We start from the raw sequence: 19,174 nt of genomic DNA on the forward strand, positions 1-19,174 counted from the left end.
ATAATGTCATTGTAATTATCATTACCAGTACAGACGAAGCATTGAAGGGTTGACAATGGCAAAAGATTATTGAATTAGGATATATATTTAGTTGACCGTTTTCTACGAGAATGGGAAAACTTGTTTCCCGTAAAAGTGAACTGCAAAGTCGCTCTTAATGTTTCAAAGTAGCTTCATTCTCATATCACGCGGGAAAGAATTTGAAGAATTCCTTTCGAAATTTATTCAAAGCCTAAGAAAACCCCTTTGACGTCGGAAGCCGCCTTAAGAGTGAAGCTCCTTTAGCACACCGAGAAGAAAATGTTTCTTAATTATCGAATTTGTGACGAACAAAGAAGCTCGCGCAGGCGAGGGAGAGAAAGATCTTCTCGCTAGTGCCTCATCACAAAGATGCGCTTGCGCGCGGGAGAGAGAAGCCTCTTTTTCCACGTGGCGGCTTGAACGTCAAGTGCTTGAAGACTCTCCGTTCCCTTGACGCGAAATTGGATCTTCGGGTAATGGCTGAATTGCGAGCGCTGCTGCTGCCATGCAGGAACTCCGCAATTTGTCGGCCGTAAACGTTCCGTAACTACTTGAAATTGCACGCCGAACGCGAGCAAGAAGAAGAAGGAAAAAAGGAAAGTGGACCTCGGATAATGGCAGAGAGGAGAGAGAGAGAGAGAGAGAGAGGAGAGAGAGAGAGGATGAAATGAAACTCGCGCGCGGCTGCGTGTAATTAGAGGTAACTAGCTCCTGTTTTCTTAGGCTGAAGCGCGACCTACATGAGGCCTGATTTAAGTTCCAAACGTTGCTAAATTACAAGCAAACTTTGTTGAGAAAAGAGCAAAAAAATTTATATGTATATATAAACACAGAGAGAAAGCGAGTTAACTATTTTCAACTGCTTTATTTAAAAGAATAATGACCATCAGTGAGCAAGAAAATCCTCTTTTCTACACACTTGGAAAAAGGAAAATAATGTTCGTTACATAGCTTACTATGGTATGAACATATTTTCGCAGGATGGAGAGCAAGGTGGATTATTTAGATAACAATGCCAAGGATTGTGGTGAGAACCTTCAAAACTTGGCGGTTTCTTTTTGCCCGTTGAATTAAAGGACCGCTTACCGCTGGCTTTTGGCCGCATTAAGCCGGACAATGCAAGTCTCGCCTGCCTGCCCTCCCCCACACATTTCGTTTACAAATGCGAGCATTTTTTAGATTGAATGGACTCCGGAGATCTCTACTCATTATGCTTTCGTACAATGCGATGCTTTATATTGTGAGAATCGTATTTTATGCGGTGAATTTCTTTCATGAACCGGTAGTTAATACGCTAAAAGAAGAAAAAAATATTTTTGTCCTCAAATGTCGTTGAAAATCAATTTACGCATTTTTACATACATCGCGTATTCATAGCTATACCTTCCAGAATAATAAAAGCAGCGTTATAAGCGACTAGCATGCAGCAGCAATATTCAATTACTGCCATCGCGTGGCACCTTTGAAAAAATTCTCTCGTCTCTCACTCAGCATCAAATCGCTCGACCCGTGCGCAAATCGACTTTGCAATTTATCCCACTCGTATTCTGTCGAACGAACACTGTACATGCACACACAACGATCATTAGAAGGGCTCCGCGCGCATGGGGACAGTTTGCCAATTATCGCGAATTTTTCCGAACACGCTTTCTCTCTCTCTGTCTGGCAGTCAAAAATTCCCGCTCGCAAATCGAATTATTGCCCGCCGAAAAATCTAGGACAAACGGGGGTCCTGGGACAATACCGAGACTGATTGCGACAGCGATGGCGCTCACGACGACCCCTCGTTTGATTTCTCTACGCGGAGACTTTCGTAATCAGATCTGACGTCCGAGTGTGCGCGCTTGCGCAGAAAAACATTGATACTCCGGCGAAGCAAACGTGAAGCTTGGCAAGCGTGAGTGATAGATTTTTTCTGGCTACTGAATATAAAAGACGTAATTTTTTCAATGCCCTCTATGCCCTTGGACTTTCATGGAATCTTAAATGTCCTTTTGTTGCGCGCGTTTTGTATTCCACGCCGATGACTGAATGCAAGTGTATTCGGCTTGATCCATATTTATCGAGACATAAATTTTATGAGTTAAATTCGATAATTACCACACAACGGCAGCCGCTGTATATAACCGCGTATATGTGTGCACGGCCCTCCTCCGTTCCAAAGTAGATATATGTAGAGGATCAATTTGTTCGTAAATAAGCCGAAGCTTTTTATCAGAGAGCGGCGCCAGATATCCCTTTGGCGTTGGTTCTTTACGAGTCGACGCATTGTAATTCCAGCCGAACAGTTTCGCCAGTGTAAAGACCCTACGTGCCCAGCATATCAAATTCGACACATAAAATTGCCACCCATTTCTATCTCTCACGTGCTCGCACACGCAGACTAACGTATCACCGGCACATGTCAGCTTCACTCGCGCGCGCTATTGTGGCCCTCGTAAATAATCGTTAGTTTAGGCTTAATTACAGACATACGACTTGCTTCCGATTAAAATTTTTCTTTTCCTTTTTTACTCGAGACTTCCAGATTTCAGTTGGACTTACTCAAGTTTGAGCAGTAGCCCTTGTCGTTAAAACATATATTGGCTCGTTAGACTTCTCTTCCGGATTTTATGGATTTGTTATAAGTCGTTTGGACGTCTATTGTGCCTCGGGTAGCTTTATGCGCTCTATATGTTCTTCGCACAGATTTATAATGTGAGCGGGTCGGCGCAGCGTGCCAGCAGTGGTGTGTTTAATGCCGAATAAACATTTATCATTTAATATTTATGGAGTATTACCACCTTGAAATACAATAAAAAGATAATCCTCTCACATTAATTTCTTGCGCCTGCGTGTACTCGTATATAAGAACTACCACTGCCTCGATACTGGGATTAACTTTAGTATGGATGTTTTATTAGCTAGTACGCTATATTTTGATTTATACTTTTGATCACAATTTACTCGCTTTTAATCGACATAACTATATATTTTCTCTATACTAATTTATATCAGATCAGTTCCTGTTAAACGTTTATACTTCTCTACTACTTGATGATTTACGCTCTCAAGCAATAATTTTCTAATAAAATAGGTTTTTGGATGCGCGCATCACAATAAATATTCTCTAACAATCTATTAAAGCGATAAACATCAAACATGCCATAAACATGCAAAAAACTTACAATTAAAGTAGAGTAGAAGTCCAGCGACGAAAACGAAAATAACGACAAGTAGAACGAGCAGTAACAGCAGTATGGTGGGCCTGCACCAGGGGCTGCCTTGCATATCAGTCTGCGCGGCTTCTTTAGCCGCCCTTTTTTGCTCGACGACACTCGACTCACCGCTGGCATTAACTACCACCCCCTTGTAAGTATACTGGGGTTGCTTCTTATCCGTAACAAATCCATGGTCGTCCTCAGGATCGGAATAAACTCCATAAGCTTCGAAATTATTCTTTCTGTAGCCGTTCATCTTTTCCTGCGTGTTAGTGTTACTGCCAGTGCTAGTCTCTTCGGTTTCATGGTTTTTTCTCGAATAGCCTCCCAATGTACCGGACGAGCTTTCGCCGAGTTTGATTGTACTCGCCTCAGGATACCTCGACGAAGTCGCAGCTCTCTCGTAACTCTTGGAAGTGGTCAGCTCGTACTTAATTCCTTCGTAAACCTTGGCCCTACCTGTGGTTTCGTAACCACTGGCAACTCCTGTATCATTGTCACCAACGTATTCACCACTGTCATACTTCCCACTGGCGTCATAGCGTGGTAGTGTACCATACATTTTGTAGGCCGACTGTTGAGTCGCCAAATCGTAACCCTGATCATGATTGCTAGTCTTGATTCCGGAGTCGTAACCTTTAGTTGACGCAACCTCGTACGATACTTTTGTGCAAGGTTTTTTCGGTTCGAGTTTCAACGTCTCCTCCGCGTAACGTGCAAACTCATAATCCGTTAAATCGCGCGAGTAACGTCTTGTTCCATCGGACACTGGATCGACGTAAGTCCTCACCGACTTTACGGGATCACCTCTGTCGTAAGGTGCGTCGAGATCGGATTCCTGGTACGTTCTGTCGGGTCTACCACGATCGTACCTGAGTGCTGCCTCGTCTTGATAAATTCGACTATCATAGAGATTCTCACGTTCGTAGGCAACGGCAGCAGCTGCAGCGACGGCAGCAATCTTGCGATCGTAAGTACCTGTACCGCCACCAGGATTCCTGATAGGATGATAGCCGCGATCGAGATAACCACTCTCGGCGACGCCATAATTGAGTGATGAGCCACCGACCATATCTTGGTGATAGACGGCGGCGGCAGCACCGGCTGCTTCGTAGTAACGGGAAGACCTACGCTCGCTACCATAGTCCATTGAGCCCTCGACGAGGTTCGGTAGCTTGCTATTTAGCTGTTCGGCATGCTCGACCACTAAATTCGGCAGTCTGCCACCTGATACGCTCAACGAGCTATCTGGCGTGTTCTCGGTAAGGTCCAGCCTCAGGCCTGTGCTGTTGGTTCTGCGCATCTTCTACCATTTGCATGGTCGATTACGCTCTTGCTTATAATTATCGTTGGCTTTCAGTCTTTTTATTGGATTTCTTGTTGGAATAGTTATTCGTTTGCCTTTCAAGGATTGGATATGTTGATTTTCATCGCAGATATGGTCAAATTAGTTAGTAGTAGTAGTAGATTGCTCTTCTTGGAAGGCAGTGTTAGTAGGAGTGTTAGAGTTCTGGAAAGCAAACAAGATGAAAGTGTTACGTTAGTATTTATTGATTATATGCGATGTGAAAAATTATCTTTATCTGATCAATTGTTTAATTTGGGAGTTTGTAAAGAGGGCATCATAGTTTTCAGCTGACGGTTAATTGAAATGTCGCTCAAATTGACAGTATCTTGCGTCTTTTTGCCCTCTTGCGAAGGAATATTAATTTCAGCCACGAACTTTCGCGTGCTCACGGAAATCAGATAAAATTATGACACATTTTGCTATCAGCTAGTAGAGGAAGTACTTGTTTATGTCATAATAGCTCTTCGATGTGACTTTATCAAGCTCGCCTAATTTGTCAAAAAAGTTAGATAAAACATTTCAAAACATTTGAAGATCTGTGTAAAAAGTTATCAGATATGTATTCTCCGATAACAACGCGGAAGTATTCTACCATCCAAATTGTCTACCGAAGTAAATAATGGTTATTAAACGATGAAAATACTATGCTGCTATTGACTCTAAACTATTCGCGCTGTAGTAATGACGTTTGGCATATCGAAAACTTTTGGGAACTATCGCTAGTTGTAGCACAGCTGCCTACTAGCGTTCAGTTTTGGATGACGATCATCCGATGCCAAAGATATTTCCTCGAAATTGCAGAGAGTTGCACAACTCGCTATGTACGGGGCAGCATCGCGGTAGGCAGGGCACGATATAATTGAGCCTAGGTATGCTACAGCAGAGTTCCTGTGGAAGAGAGAGAGAGAGAGAGAGAGAGAGAGAGAGAGAGAGAGAGAGAGAGAGAGAGAGGAGAGAGAGAGGAGAGAGAGAGGAGAGAGAGAGAGAGAGAGAGGAGAGAGAGAGAGAGAGAGAGAGGAGAGAGAGAGAGAGAGAGAGAGAGAGAGAGAGAGAGAGAGAGAGAGAGATAGTGTGAGTAGAACGAGGATGCGATGCCCCGGGGGATCGATAAGTCCGACTATTCCTGGCATCCAGCTATACTAGTCTTGAGAACGCGCACCGAGATATGAGGCTTTTCACCTGCTGCTGCAACCAGGTATATACGTGCCTTTCGCCGGGGAGAGAGAGAAAGCGTAATTTAATAATGGACGGTGCGGCGAGAATTCTCCCGCTCACTCTATTGATGTATGGCTCTGTGTATATTGCGGATACACACACACACACACACACATACACACACACTCACACACACACGAGTGTGTATTCATATACTCCGATTCTGCTTATCAAATTGAATTGAAGTGTATACGAAATTTTAATCATTTATTTATTATAGGTGGTGTTCATTCAAAAATGACACTTTCCAGTTAGTTTATGTCTTATTTCTTTTCAATGATTGAAAGTACGTGCATTTAGTTAGTTTGTTAGTCAAATATTGAAAATAAATGCCATTTATGAAAAGCTCCAATTTAATCGCCTGCTATTCAATGTTCTTTTAGTTTTTTTCATACATAGTAGCAGCGAATATTGCTAGTGAGAATAAGGTAGCATATTGCAATAAACGGTTTCAATAGAAGCAAACTATTTCGATTCATCTCTCGCAAAAATCCACGTAGATTAAATATTATAATAGTCGGAGTGATCCCGACTTTTTCACAGTACGAAACCGAATTATGAGGTTCCTGCGTGAAACTACAGCAGTTGCAAAAAAATGGCAATCCGTTGAAATGAGAGAGTATTATAGCAGCAGCGGCTAAACTGACAGAAGATTGTCGGCATTCATACAGCAAATGAGTTGATTGCATTCGTATGAATAATGTTAACGGAGCACGATCCCTCCACCCTCTGGGGATGACACATACGAGAGATCGATAATTTAAATGAATGTTGCTTGTGCAAACTCCAAAAATAATCATCGTAAGGAACCTGTCCCGCGAGTTTTATATTTAACATGCGCGCAAGACAGAGGGAGGCGCTCTTTCGTACACGAAAAATGTAAATTATTCAAATTCTGGATCGAGGATTGGTTCGTTATTAAACTTCGTAACTCTTGGCTGCATTGAAAATTAATCTTCGGTAAAACGTAATGATCACTCGGACAGTTTTGTGTTCACGTTCATCGGTACAATAAACGACTTTCTCGATATACATATATATACACATACACACAGACACACCACACACCACATACACTCACGTGCGCGCGCGCATTCCACGCAATCTCTCGACATTAAGCTTCGTAAAAAAGACGGTTTATCACATGGCTTAATTAAAAATTAATAATTAAAAATTCCATCAGGCACGTAAAAACAAACGACCTGGGTGCACGACATGGACAATCGTGGAAAAAAAGAAATTTAAACAGACAATTAGCCTGCAAGCGCAACTGAGCGTACGAATAAAAAAAAGCAGCCAATAGGAAAAAAAGGAAGAAAGGATATGAACGAGAGCTCTCGAGCAGTATAGCAGCTGTTTTAACGTTTATTCCCGAAGTTGGTGCTGCTATCTAGGCTCCGGCTTGCGAAAGAGAGCATAATGATCGTTTGGGAATCCGTTTTAAAGCGAGCACGAGCCATAGTTGCCTATCGTCGAGTTGAGTCGAGTCAAACTTACACATTAGGCACTTCTACACACCGGCATAATGGATACAATCAAACGTCGCGATTACGAGTCGCGCGCACAAGAGAGTACTGCGGCCTTGCGTGTATGTGTTATTTCTAGACTTATTCGCGCCCCCGCGAGCCGCTCGAGTTTTACGCGCATATAAGAGTGGCACGTTTAATGTTATGAATTTAACTTTGCCGAGTTTCAATGGGCTTTCGTACAGCGAGTGGCATTGTAATTTATGGATCGTACTCTCGCACACGTCATGACTTATGTATGTATGTAACGCGAGTTGTTTCCTCTTGGAATTCTGTATAATTACAAATGCTGCGTGTACGTATGGGTGTTACTTTGTTCGATATTTTATATATTTCAATACGCATGTTTTTGTGCATTGGCAGAAGCAAACTGTTTGATTACGGGAGTTGCCACGTTAATCAGCGTATAAGTCAAGCTGACACGCGACTGACTGATCGACGGAAAATTATTCGTCATCGCTTGCAATTCGCGAATTCCGAAAGTATCGACGGTGCTTTACCGAAAGGCATACCACAATAGACATGTCGCCCACGAACTTGACGTTCGAGGAACGCAACACAAATTAAAACTGGCAAACGCTACGCGTTTGCAAGGTTTGCGTGGACAAGCGCGCACCAGAACAGCCATTTGAAACTCCCTAGTTGCGCGCACACGTGGGGTCGCATGTATATCGAGAGAAAGTCTGTGGTATATAGTCTGTCTCTTAGCCGCAAGCAGCGGCAGCACGGGTTCGGAGCTACAGAATGATGGCCAGCAGTAGTACCACTCCCCTTTTATTTTGGTATTTATTTAACGAGAGTGTGTCGACGTAGTGCGCGAAAGTTAGCCGCTAACTGGGCCCTCCTCCCCTAGAAGTGGCCTCGGGGGTGTGCTCCCATTCGCGGCGGCCAACACCTTCTCAACTTTATGCACACGAGAAAGAGCCGAGAGTGTTCTGTATCTTCCTAGTGTGTGAGCTCTGTAATGGCTATGCGATCGCTGTTGACTACTGTATTGGGAGATTTTAGGTATTGTTCATTCGAATTGAAAGCGTGGAGAATGGTTTTTGGAGGACGTAAATTTGCTCTACCTCGTTAAATGCTTTAATCTCATTCACTCGACAAAACTGTAAATAATTCCAATTGACCAATGGCGATCAATTTAAATTTGATAAATCATCGACGACAACAATAAACGCTTGGTTCATCAAAATTGATCTTCATGGCTCTAACGAGACGGACAATCGACAGCAGTATCTCTGTCCCGCATGAATAAAAATGAGTGAGAGAACATTGGATATATATAAGCGGCGTTGCAATCGGTTAACGTGCAGGCGCGGCCGGGCGCGTATACTGTTTCGGCAGAATGGACACGTGTATATACACGCGTTGTATCGTTTCTCGCCGAGTTAATACGAGCCTGCGCCATGTATTCGGCGCAGCTCGATTGCACTACTGAGACGCGCAACGCAACGCAACTGCACAGAGATATACACCTTGTCGTTGACGCGCTATTCTACGCCGATCGAATAGGAGGAGGATGCATGCATATACCAAATGTAATTTATTTTTTGTATGCGCTGCTGCAATGGGTACACGAGGATGGATTAGATGATTAGGACGTTAGCTATGTAAATTATTCATGAACATTATAATTGGATTGATTCGAATGCGATAGTATGGAAATTGATCGCTGGAAGATTACAACGGCTATTACATTTCGATACTGCGCAGGTGCTACCGATTAGACATTCTGCAAAATATATTAATAATTTCTTCTGTCCGAATTGATTTGTCGAAGTTGATTTTAGAAAGTAGACATTTATTCGGAAGTAAGCTCTTGAATTATCAAACTCATATGCTGAGATGTTCGAGTAGTTCACGGAATACTGATCTATATTTCAAGCATTTTAAATTCAGTAAGAATAGACTATTCTTGACAATGCTGTTCGAGAGAAATATCCATTCTTGCTTTGGCTACAAAAACAAAAAAAAAATTACATCAGAATTAAAATTGATAAAGTTAACGAGTTCGAAGACTCGTAACAGTTCTACGGGACGTCATTCTAAATTAAAGCGAACGAATGAAAGGCAGCCGCACAGAGATCCATAATTTCTCATTTATAGTACAATGAACTGGGGATTACATTATCCTTATCTCGTCTTTCCGATATCGGTACAGCGAAGCGGATACAGCATCGTCGGCGTAACAAGCGCAAAAGATTCTTCTGATGGTTTTCTAATTGAATTCAGCCCTGAAACTTTTTTTCTTTACAGAAGAATAAGCGAAGAGAGTAAAGAAAAGTAAGAAACTAGATAGCAATAAACAAAGAAGGGTTTTGCGAAAACGAAATGGAAAGGAAGATAAGAAAGCGTTTCTCTATATCTAGTTAGATAAGAGCTTGGGGAATCATATCTAATTGAGGCCTTCGACAGAAATTCTTCGCTTGCATGACGATGAACAAAGGTACACAAAGTACTCGGTAATAATATTCTCCCTCCCGACCTTCCCCTGGAAAAGAAATCGAAAAGTCTTACGAAGAAGATGGTTGGAGGTCCTCGAATGCTTTACTCTCTGTCTGTCTGGTCTCTCACTCTCCTTTAAAAGCGTCGATTTTCGATGAAAAGAACGAGGTATTTCTGGTAAAAATGTCACGTTTTCTCTTCTTTTCGTCACTTTTTTTGCTCCCTTACTCTTGAAGCCTGGAGTATATACTTGCGTTTTTCTCGGGTAAGCGTTCTAATGAAGATCGAAGGGTACCAAAGTGTGGCAAACACAATTAACCTATTAGTTTACGGTTTAACTAGTCTTCAGAAAAATTATCTCTTGATTCGAATGTTAAGTTGTATCGCAGGAAAAACGTGTGCCAAAACTGGAATAAATTGAAGAATAATCCCCAGCGCGCAATGCACATAATCCTTTGACGATGGCGATGGGATGATGGAAAAAATATGAAGCCCGCATAATTAATCAGCTGGGGTAATTATGCGGGCCGTCTCTCTTACTCTGCGACGGAAAAAAAGGCGAGAGAGAGAGAGAGAGAGAGAGAGAGAGAGACCAGAGCGTCGGTAAAAAATCAATAGGGGCAAAGGCAGGCGCATCGCCCTCTCTGTCGCCCACACATGCGAGAGATGTCGTATAATTGCGACAAGGTATATGCAGAGGTACTTTTTCTTCAATTCATAAAAGAGAGGACTCAGATCAATATGAAAGCTGAGCTTATTAGAATTACTCGCTTGACAGATTTTACTTATAGGATTATTACGCCCGTTACTGTCTTTATATCAGAAATTCATTTTCAAGTCACGGTTGGTCCATATTTATTATTGGTTATAGTTAATTTCCTTAATAAGAGAGCGGAAATGAATTAAGTAAGTTGATAATACAGTAATTAACGTTCTTCTCGTGTCTCCGTAGCTTAAAACCCTCATCTCGAAAAAGTCAATAAACTAATTTTCTCGGAGCGCCCTCCTGCTCACACAGAAAGCGAATTTTCTTATCTCATTGAACTGTCTTGGCAAACGCGCCGATCCATCGGCTACGGATCCGATACGATCCCTTTTCCTCCGCCTAATGACACTGCGTGCAACGTCCCGTTAAATTAGTTTGTATCCCGGTGGTTTGCTGCTACTTCTCTCCCCTTTCCCTTGCCAAGAAAATTGATAGCGTATTTGGCGCAATAGTGCTAATTCATCCTGCTCCTCAGGATAATCGATATTTGAAATTTTTTTTCGAAGTAAAAGAAGTTTTTTTTTATCCTGCGTCATCGTGAGGAGATTTTGAGCTTCTGTTCTCGCGCACTCTTCGAGCACGTAATAAAGTGGCAACATCGCCGATCGCGGGGAATTACAGCCGCGCTGTAAAGAATCGCGGCACTCGTTCGGGTAATTTCGCTTTATTGCTCGAGGTTTGCCTTCCGTACTGATTGCAAACCGTTAGCTTTTACAATCGAACACATTTTTTTCTGTGTTTGTTTTTCGCTTTTGTTGCATTCAAGTGCATGCGAGCTTGCGATGATGAAATATATAAATTGAAATTTTTTATTTATTTATTTACCCATTTCTTTTTTTTTTATTTCGACGCATTTATAACGTTCTATCTTTTTAATTAATTTATTTGTTGAGTGAACTTTTATTTTATTGCTACATACGTATTTTATTGCTTTGATGAAAAAAGCATTCTTTTGAGAATGTACTTCGGGGGTGCTTAAAAATATTTTGCTATAACCTTAAACTGCCTATGAACTTATAATAAATTTTGTACAGTTGCGTAAAATCACTCTACTGAAATATGCTTTTCATTTTATTTTTTACTGTCGATCGCTATAAATCTCATGCATGAAAACCGTACAGTTGAAATACTTTTCTTTTATAAAGTTCAGTTTATTTGAGTACTTAAAAAATTTTAACAAAATAAAATATTTATATGTAGAAATAATTGAAAAAGATCTAGTTTAATTAAAAGAAAACACTATCCCGAACTATTTGTTTTGACATAAGAACACAATCAACCAACATACAGAGCGTGGATAGTTCGTGTCCAATTCGCAAGCTCAATTTCGTTCAATCTCGTCGTTGGAAAATCACAAGCGGAGGACTGAATACGCAGTAGTGCAAGCAACAAATAGAGAGCTTTAGACAAGTGAAAACAGGTGATCTCGCGATTGAGAGAGCAGTAGCAGCAGGAACAAAGCCAAGCATCCGTTGGAATCGAACGTAAACAAGAGGCAGACTCATAGTATCTCGTGTGCTTGCGAAACAACTGGTTTGATCCGCGCAATCGCTCCCTTTAAATCACCATTCAACGCGTGGCTGACGAAAAGCTTTGGGGCTAATCGAAGCCTGACCTCGATAAGCTTTTCCTCGCCTGCGTTTCGTATCTGTCACCAATCTCTATTTCACGAACATCATATATGTAACAGATTCGTTTTGCCATTCTGTTATTTACTGCCGTTTGAATACCTTGTTTCATGTTTAATTTCGTCTTCACTGATTTATCTATTAATAAATTTTTTTTTTATTCTAAAACGCGTATCATTTTTGAACCTTGGTATTTTTTAATTACATTTGCCGTCGAAAAGCTGAACCTTCTGAATAGCTAGTTGAAAATGACAATCAATGCAAGATTTCAACAATTGCACGTCTCGAAAAAATGCTTGGAATACTAAAACGCCAATGTAAATTATGAAGTGCTATTCAAAAGCTCGCTCCGCACCGCAGCCAACTTCAATGAATCATTCGTCGTTTTTAAAAGAGAGTAAAAAAAATCGAATTTCGTTCTTTCCAAAAACCCAATTCAGCACTGACCGCAGAAAAAAAAACTAGTCGTCGATTTTTAACGGGGCAAAGAGGGAAGAAAAATATTCGTGATATTCAGCTAGTAAAAAATACATCTCTGTCGAGTTTGGACAGCAAACGATCCTTTGTCAGTGAAACGAGCGCGCGAAAGATCGCAAAAAAAGATGTCCCTCTGCGGTGGTAGTGCGCAAGCGTTGTTATCGCTTGGTCCGGTATACAATGTGTATGTGCGGAGCAGCCCCCCTTTTCACTGAAACGCATATAGCCGTAAAAAGGATATGGGGTTGCTACTACTGCAACGTTGCTCGATTATTATTATTTCATGGCGTTAAAGCTCCGTTGGGATACAGAGAGGATATGCTGTGGTGTTGTTAAAGGGATTAGGAAAATTTTGTACATGGCGATGAGTATGTGGAATTGAATGCAGAAGAAAAGCAACATTTATTGAAACGAATTGTTATATCAAGAGAAAAAGGTCGTTTTGATAAATTCCTTGTTAATTTGAAACTCTAATCGTATGACTAATTTTTAATAATGAAAAAGGAAGTATAATTGCATTATTAGAAAGAGCGGCAAATTTTTTAATTATCAAAATGGACTGTGCTGGTACAATATGTCTACGTTGCGTATTTTTAGAAAATATCTTATTGTATGAAACTTTCATACTAGTTCATTAATTGAAAATCACAATAAATAGAATTTGACACGAGAGCAACGTGTTTGAAAAATCTTGTTCTTTTAGTCATGCTATTGTTCAAAATATCAAAAGACTTACTGGAATGAACCAAGCGATATTTAGCGGTCAAGAAAGCATTATCGCAAACCACAGATATAACGTTCTCGTGGCGATAAACTAATGCCGACAAGCTGGCTCTGTATAATGCCTATGGCGTGGACTCTGTCTCTCCCTGAGGTAAGTGTGAGTTAACGTTGCGAGTCCTCGAGCTACGATTCGCATCCTCTTTGGGGAATAGTCTATCAGGTTAATTTAACTTGCCAAGCAGACTTTTGTTGGTAATTGGTGAGGTATAGTTAGCGAAATATGAATTACTGAGTTTGTGAAGAACTTTTACCGTTTTGGTGTGACCTTGCATAGCTAATTGTTTAAATTTAATTTGAAATTGAAATTAATTAATCGTTTTTTCTAAATGTCAGGTATATTATTTTTGAGTAGCCTATACGAGTGGAAAGACATAATTTATTTTTAAAGCTAAAATATATAACTATGTCTTTGCAAAGGCAAATAAATTTACCATACTGCCGGTACTTTCTAAGTTAGGATAGTAGGTATATTCTTAGAAAGTGCAAACTGATGGTTATTTAAAAGATATTTCTGCATAAAAACGGCTATAAATTGTATTTAGAATTCAGAAACTGAATACTTGATTTCAACAAGGTTGCATTGCTAAAAATGTTAATTTTCACTAAATATCACTAAAACGGCATATTATCGTGCTTGATCAATTTTCCCCAGTTTTAGAAAGTTAAACAAACAAAAAGAAAGATTAGCCAAAAGCTTCATAATCTGAAACCATCCATCGCTTATTCTTATGCAATAAATTCTAAACAATCAATGCTAGAAACGTAGAGGTTGCGTCAGTTGATCCGATTGAAAATGGCCCTGAAATCTACAGTTCGACCAAAAGCGTAAAAAAGAATGTGTGATGTAAAATTGGCAGATTGCTATTAAAAATTTTTCTCGAATAAATATTCGGTCAGCATACAGTTATATTCAATAGTTTTATATACGTGTATACTGTTATTATTAAAATAGGATTCTACAGTATCGAAGGTTCAAAATAAAAAAATTGTTTTATTGGAAACTAGCTTTGTTTTCATTGTCGAGAAAACTAATCAAGAAACTTGACGAGCGTAAAGTCACTCAAACCAACTCTAACATAGAGACGTAAAACATGAGTCAGATATGAAGGCAAACTCGCGAAATTTTCCTTGTTCAAGCGTGCTCGTAAAGCGGCGGCGCGAGAGGTGTCACGAGATTGCGGGCGTTAAGCGCCGTAAAGTATCATCAGTGCTATTAAATTACGCGGGCGCCGAGCAGCTAAAATTCGCTACGATACACGTGTAGAGACCTCAACCCTCTCTCTCTGTCTCTGTCTCTCTCTCACACTCTCTCTCACACTCTCTCTAACTCTCTCTCTCTCTCTGTCTCTCTCTGTCTGTCTCTCTCTCTCACTCTCTCTCTTTCTCCACCATCGTGGTTTTGACGAGCTTGATGTATTTTCTGTTTGACAGCCTTCGTAAAAGTCAGATTGTTCGAGGTATACTGGCTTTACCGGCGTGTTCATTGTTTTGTTTTTCCGTTACAAATTACAGGACTGATTTTTCACTTTGATAAAAACAATTTTTATTTTCTATTAAACACATCAGACTTCATAATCTACATGAACTTTTATATTATGACATGAAATTTTATACACTTTGAATCATATAATACCACTTGACGCCATCTGTAATATCTACTGCATCTCGAATGCATTTGATACTAAGTCATTCATAATTGTTTTAAAATTGATATCAAAATAGAAAAACTCGTATTACATGGATTTACGTAGTGAATAATGAAATTACTGTCCTTGTTCCTTTCCGTTGGAAAGATTGATATGTAATAGCGTCGGCGTGCAATGCCGATAAACCCACCACTATTACCAATTATTTATAAGGGGGAAGGTAAGGGAGGCGGTGTGTCGCTCCAGACAAAGCAAGAAGGAGAACAACAGGCAAATAACTTCACACACACACACTCAATTTCATTAACAAATCCGTTTATTACAAATGCACTTCCTTGAGTGCCGACGAGAGTACAAATACAAGTCGCTTATCACTACTAACACGCGCGCTTATATTAAACGAGACGATCGGCACGTTAGCGCCATATCATCTCGTTAACCGGCTCAAATCACAATTATATTAAACTAAAGAGTGCGCCGGCTCAAGGAGGAGCCTGGCGTAGCAACACGAACGAAGACCAATCGCCGAGGAAAAGAGAGGACTAGAGAGAGAGAACAATGACCTGACCGTTGCTGATGAGTATCACTGTTGCTGGCAGTTCTGCAGATAGCTTCGCAGATATCCTCGCTGGCTGCGTTGCTGGTGGTTCGTCGAGGAAGTTGCAGCTATATGCCGACAACGAAACCGGCCCAACTCTTGCCTGGCTGCTGGCTGTTTAGCTGCACGAGGAGAGACGGCTATGCGACTGCGGTCACTAATTTCCCTTTCTTCAAAAAAAAATGCGGCCGGTCGCTAATGCGTGCGTCGCATCACTGTCGCGAGTGAGTGAGAGCCGGCTTCTCACGCCTTCTCCCACCACTCGCCTAATCGGCGGCACGCGGCAATGCCCGTCGCGACAAGTGCCGCGCGCCAAGCCCAACCACCGAACTGCATGCTACTTCTCTCTTTCTCTCTCTCTCTCTCTCACACTCTCAATACTCGTGCGTTGTTGCCTCTGGCCTCGCCTTCTGCTCTCGGGTGTTGCTGGAATAAAGAAGGAGGCATCAGGCACGTGAAATTTAACGTGCGTTTGATGCCAGCCGTGTGCCTTCGCCTGAGAGAGATGACGCAGGCATACACGGTGTAGGCTATGACCAGCCTACACCGTCACAGATATTTAATAAATTCAAAAAAACCTTTAATACATGAATTCCGTAAATACAAGTGAAACAAAAGAATGTTACGTATATTTTGTTTTATCAACAAGACAAAACAACTGACAACAATAAAGGTGATTCTTATTTAAAATTAATTATCCCGTATGTCACGAAAAGTTCATAAAACAACCACGAATATATTTGCTATGTAATCGGATTAAACTTACAGTGCTTCAACATCTCTCTTTCCCGGATTTCGTACCTTGCGCATATCCCGAAAATACATCTCGTTGCAGAGAGCGAGAGAGAGAGGGAGAGAGAGCGCGCAAATTCCAACGCCGCCCACACACACGTGTCCCAAAAATTTTCCGCATTCACGCGCCAGCTGACATAATACAGTACGATTATTCCGCGGTGATGAGTTTTCGTCTCTGAAAGGTAAAGCATTCCAAGCATATTTAGCAAAATCTTATGCGTATTACAGCTTTATCATTGTTGATCATTGACGAAGCGAAAGAAAGAGAAATTGGAATTTATAAACATCCTCTGGGGATTTCATTTAAATCAAATTATTTGCGGGGACAATGAGGTTATGATGAAATTTTGTAGTCGTGTGCGAAAAACGAGTCTCGAGGATTATTGATTAAATTTTCTAACTATAAATATGGAGCGTGTCTGAATATTATTACTTCACTGAATATAATTACTTAACTTATATTATTTATTCGACATTCGAATTTTTATTTATAGTTTCTATTTCTAAATTTTATTTGCTATTTTTATTGTAAGTCATAGTATCATTGACAGATATAACTTATATTTCTCCCGGATGATGATATTCTATATATATATATATATATATATATATATATATATATATATATATATATAGAATATAATTATAATTATAATTATTATAATTATATTATATATATATGTATATATATATATATATATAATATATATAGCAGTCAATCAGGTGTGAATCCAACAATAACTTAGAGGTAACTGGATGAAATCGATGGAAATTGAACTAACAATTACAATGTTTACGTGAATATAAGATGTGTGAATTTATTCAATTAAACAATAGAAAAGTGAGTTTAATCAATAGAGAAAAATATAGCATAAAAGAACTTCGTTGTAGATGGGAAAAAAATCGTAGACAAGTTAACTAGCGAGGAAATAAATTTATATCAAAGATGATAATAAGATCATAGACATAATTATAATTGCTGATCAAGAAAGGTGCCGACTACCACATGCACGTTTAGGCATTCTGACATCTTTGTGAACCAATCCCAGGATGACAACGGGACAGCCACTGTAAGCGAGTAGCGTTGTCGCTCAGGTGGAGCTTCCGGGTGATAGTTGTCTCGTGCTAATGACACGCAACGTGATCATACTCTACGAAGTTACCTAGGTGAACTACGTCCAGATCGCCACTGATCACGATCACAGGCATAGATGCGTGTATACTTGAAGATCGTAACAAGAAATTAAAATACTGACGATTTAAAACGGTGCGCACGCGTCGGATTCTCGAGTAAAATTGATGCAGCGCGTGCATTTTTTTCGGTAAGAAAATGATCACAAAAGTAGGAAAACTGCCAATTTTTCCTTTGGGACCCAAGCGTGGGTCCCATCAGACAAGGGCGTGGCAAAAGTTCGTGCAAGTTTACCACTACTCGAGAATGGTCAGCGTTGTACCTTTTATATTTTACATTTTTTATGGTACGATGCGGCGCGCTCGCAACGGATAATTTGGGTTTTCCTCAGACGTGCCAGAATTTGAGCTACAGGGTTTGAAACCAGATGTTTTTTTACGATGGTCTTCTACATTCCGTGACGAGGTGTCAACTGTAATTTATAATTACTGTACGTGTGTGTTAAAAAAGGAAGAAGGCGACCAAGATTATTTGAGAGAAAGCACAAACAATTTCTTAGACACGATGAGCGCAAACTGCACGAACAGAGTTAATAATTCTAGATTTTATATTCATAAATATGCCAACATGTTTACTAATCTCAAAATATACGCAATTAACATTATTTCTCGTTGTAGCTTTTAAATTACGAAAAACATTGAAATAATTCTCGAGCGTTTTCCAACCACTCGTAACCAACCAAAATTCTTAAAACTTAAATTACAAAAAAGAATTAAATCCTCTTATCTTCTGTAATCATAGTTCAGTCAAAATTCATTAGCATGATGGCCTCCAAAGGCGATAGCTTAATGAGCAAGAAGCGCATCCAAAGAAGTTGGAAGAGCCAACGAATGAGACAGTTCATGCGAAACGTGGAGAGAGAGAGAGAGAGAGAGAGAGAGAGAGAGAGAGAGAGAGAGAAAGAGAAGATTATATAGCGGAGTAGTAGGAAGCGCTAAGGGACTCTCCCGGCTATATTATTTGCCTGCTGCCTCTCTCCGTGTGTAATATGAAAAGCATTTAGCCGTCTACCTAATAATGCCTACAGAATAGTGTAGCTTTGTCTTCTCTCAGCCGTAGTTTCGGCCTCAGCATCCCCACCCCGAGCCCTAGGTTGCGAATGCTTGTTTACGGCTGTCGTATAGTCTTGTACATCCCGAGGGTTAATGCTGCTATGCGCGAGCTACTGTTTTGTCTCTTGTACATTGTCTTCAGCATTATGCAATTGGCTGGATAAGAGTTTTGAAATGATGAAGATTTCGTTTTTGTGGATGATGTTTACTAGGGTTGGACAACCTACTTGGAAGCTATATATATATAACATATATCCGATTTGATGGCATGACTTTAAAAATGTAGTTGAATTTAACAATAAACTTGCCGACATAAAACTGTTTAATAATATCGTCATAAATTGACAACGAACGCATATAGTGAAATTGTTATCTTTACACGTATATTAATAATACGAAGTAGTTACAACGTAATCGGATCACAAAAACAGCAACTCGGCTGCACGAGAACGTGAATTCAGATGCACGAGTAGACGGGTTTT

The 19,174-nt window shown here is 40.3% G+C and overlaps 1 protein-coding gene across 2 annotated transcripts in view; it reads right to left on the bottom strand.

The window, feature by feature from the left end:
• The window catches only part of LOC131665551 (agrin-like), a 213,429-nt gene that overhangs the window by 154,537 nt on the left and 39,718 nt on the right, over positions 1 to 19,174 (bottom strand). For both annotated transcript variants that reach the window (XM_058937487.1, XM_058937488.1), the window contains exon 2: positions 3,189 to 4,731. In XM_058937487.1, coding sequence (XP_058793470.1) covers positions 3,189 to 4,524 — 1,336 coding nt within the window. In that variant the 5' untranslated portion in view covers positions 4,525 to 4,731. The remainder of the gene's footprint in view (positions 1 to 3,188; positions 4,732 to 19,174) is intronic.

Source organism: Phymastichus coffea, unplaced genomic scaffold, assembly GCF_024137745.1.
Source record: "Phymastichus coffea isolate CEN01 unplaced genomic scaffold, Cenicafe_Pcof_1.1 PCOF00052, whole genome shotgun sequence".
Taxonomy (NCBI): domain Eukaryota; kingdom Metazoa; phylum Arthropoda; class Insecta; order Hymenoptera; family Eulophidae; genus Phymastichus; species Phymastichus coffea.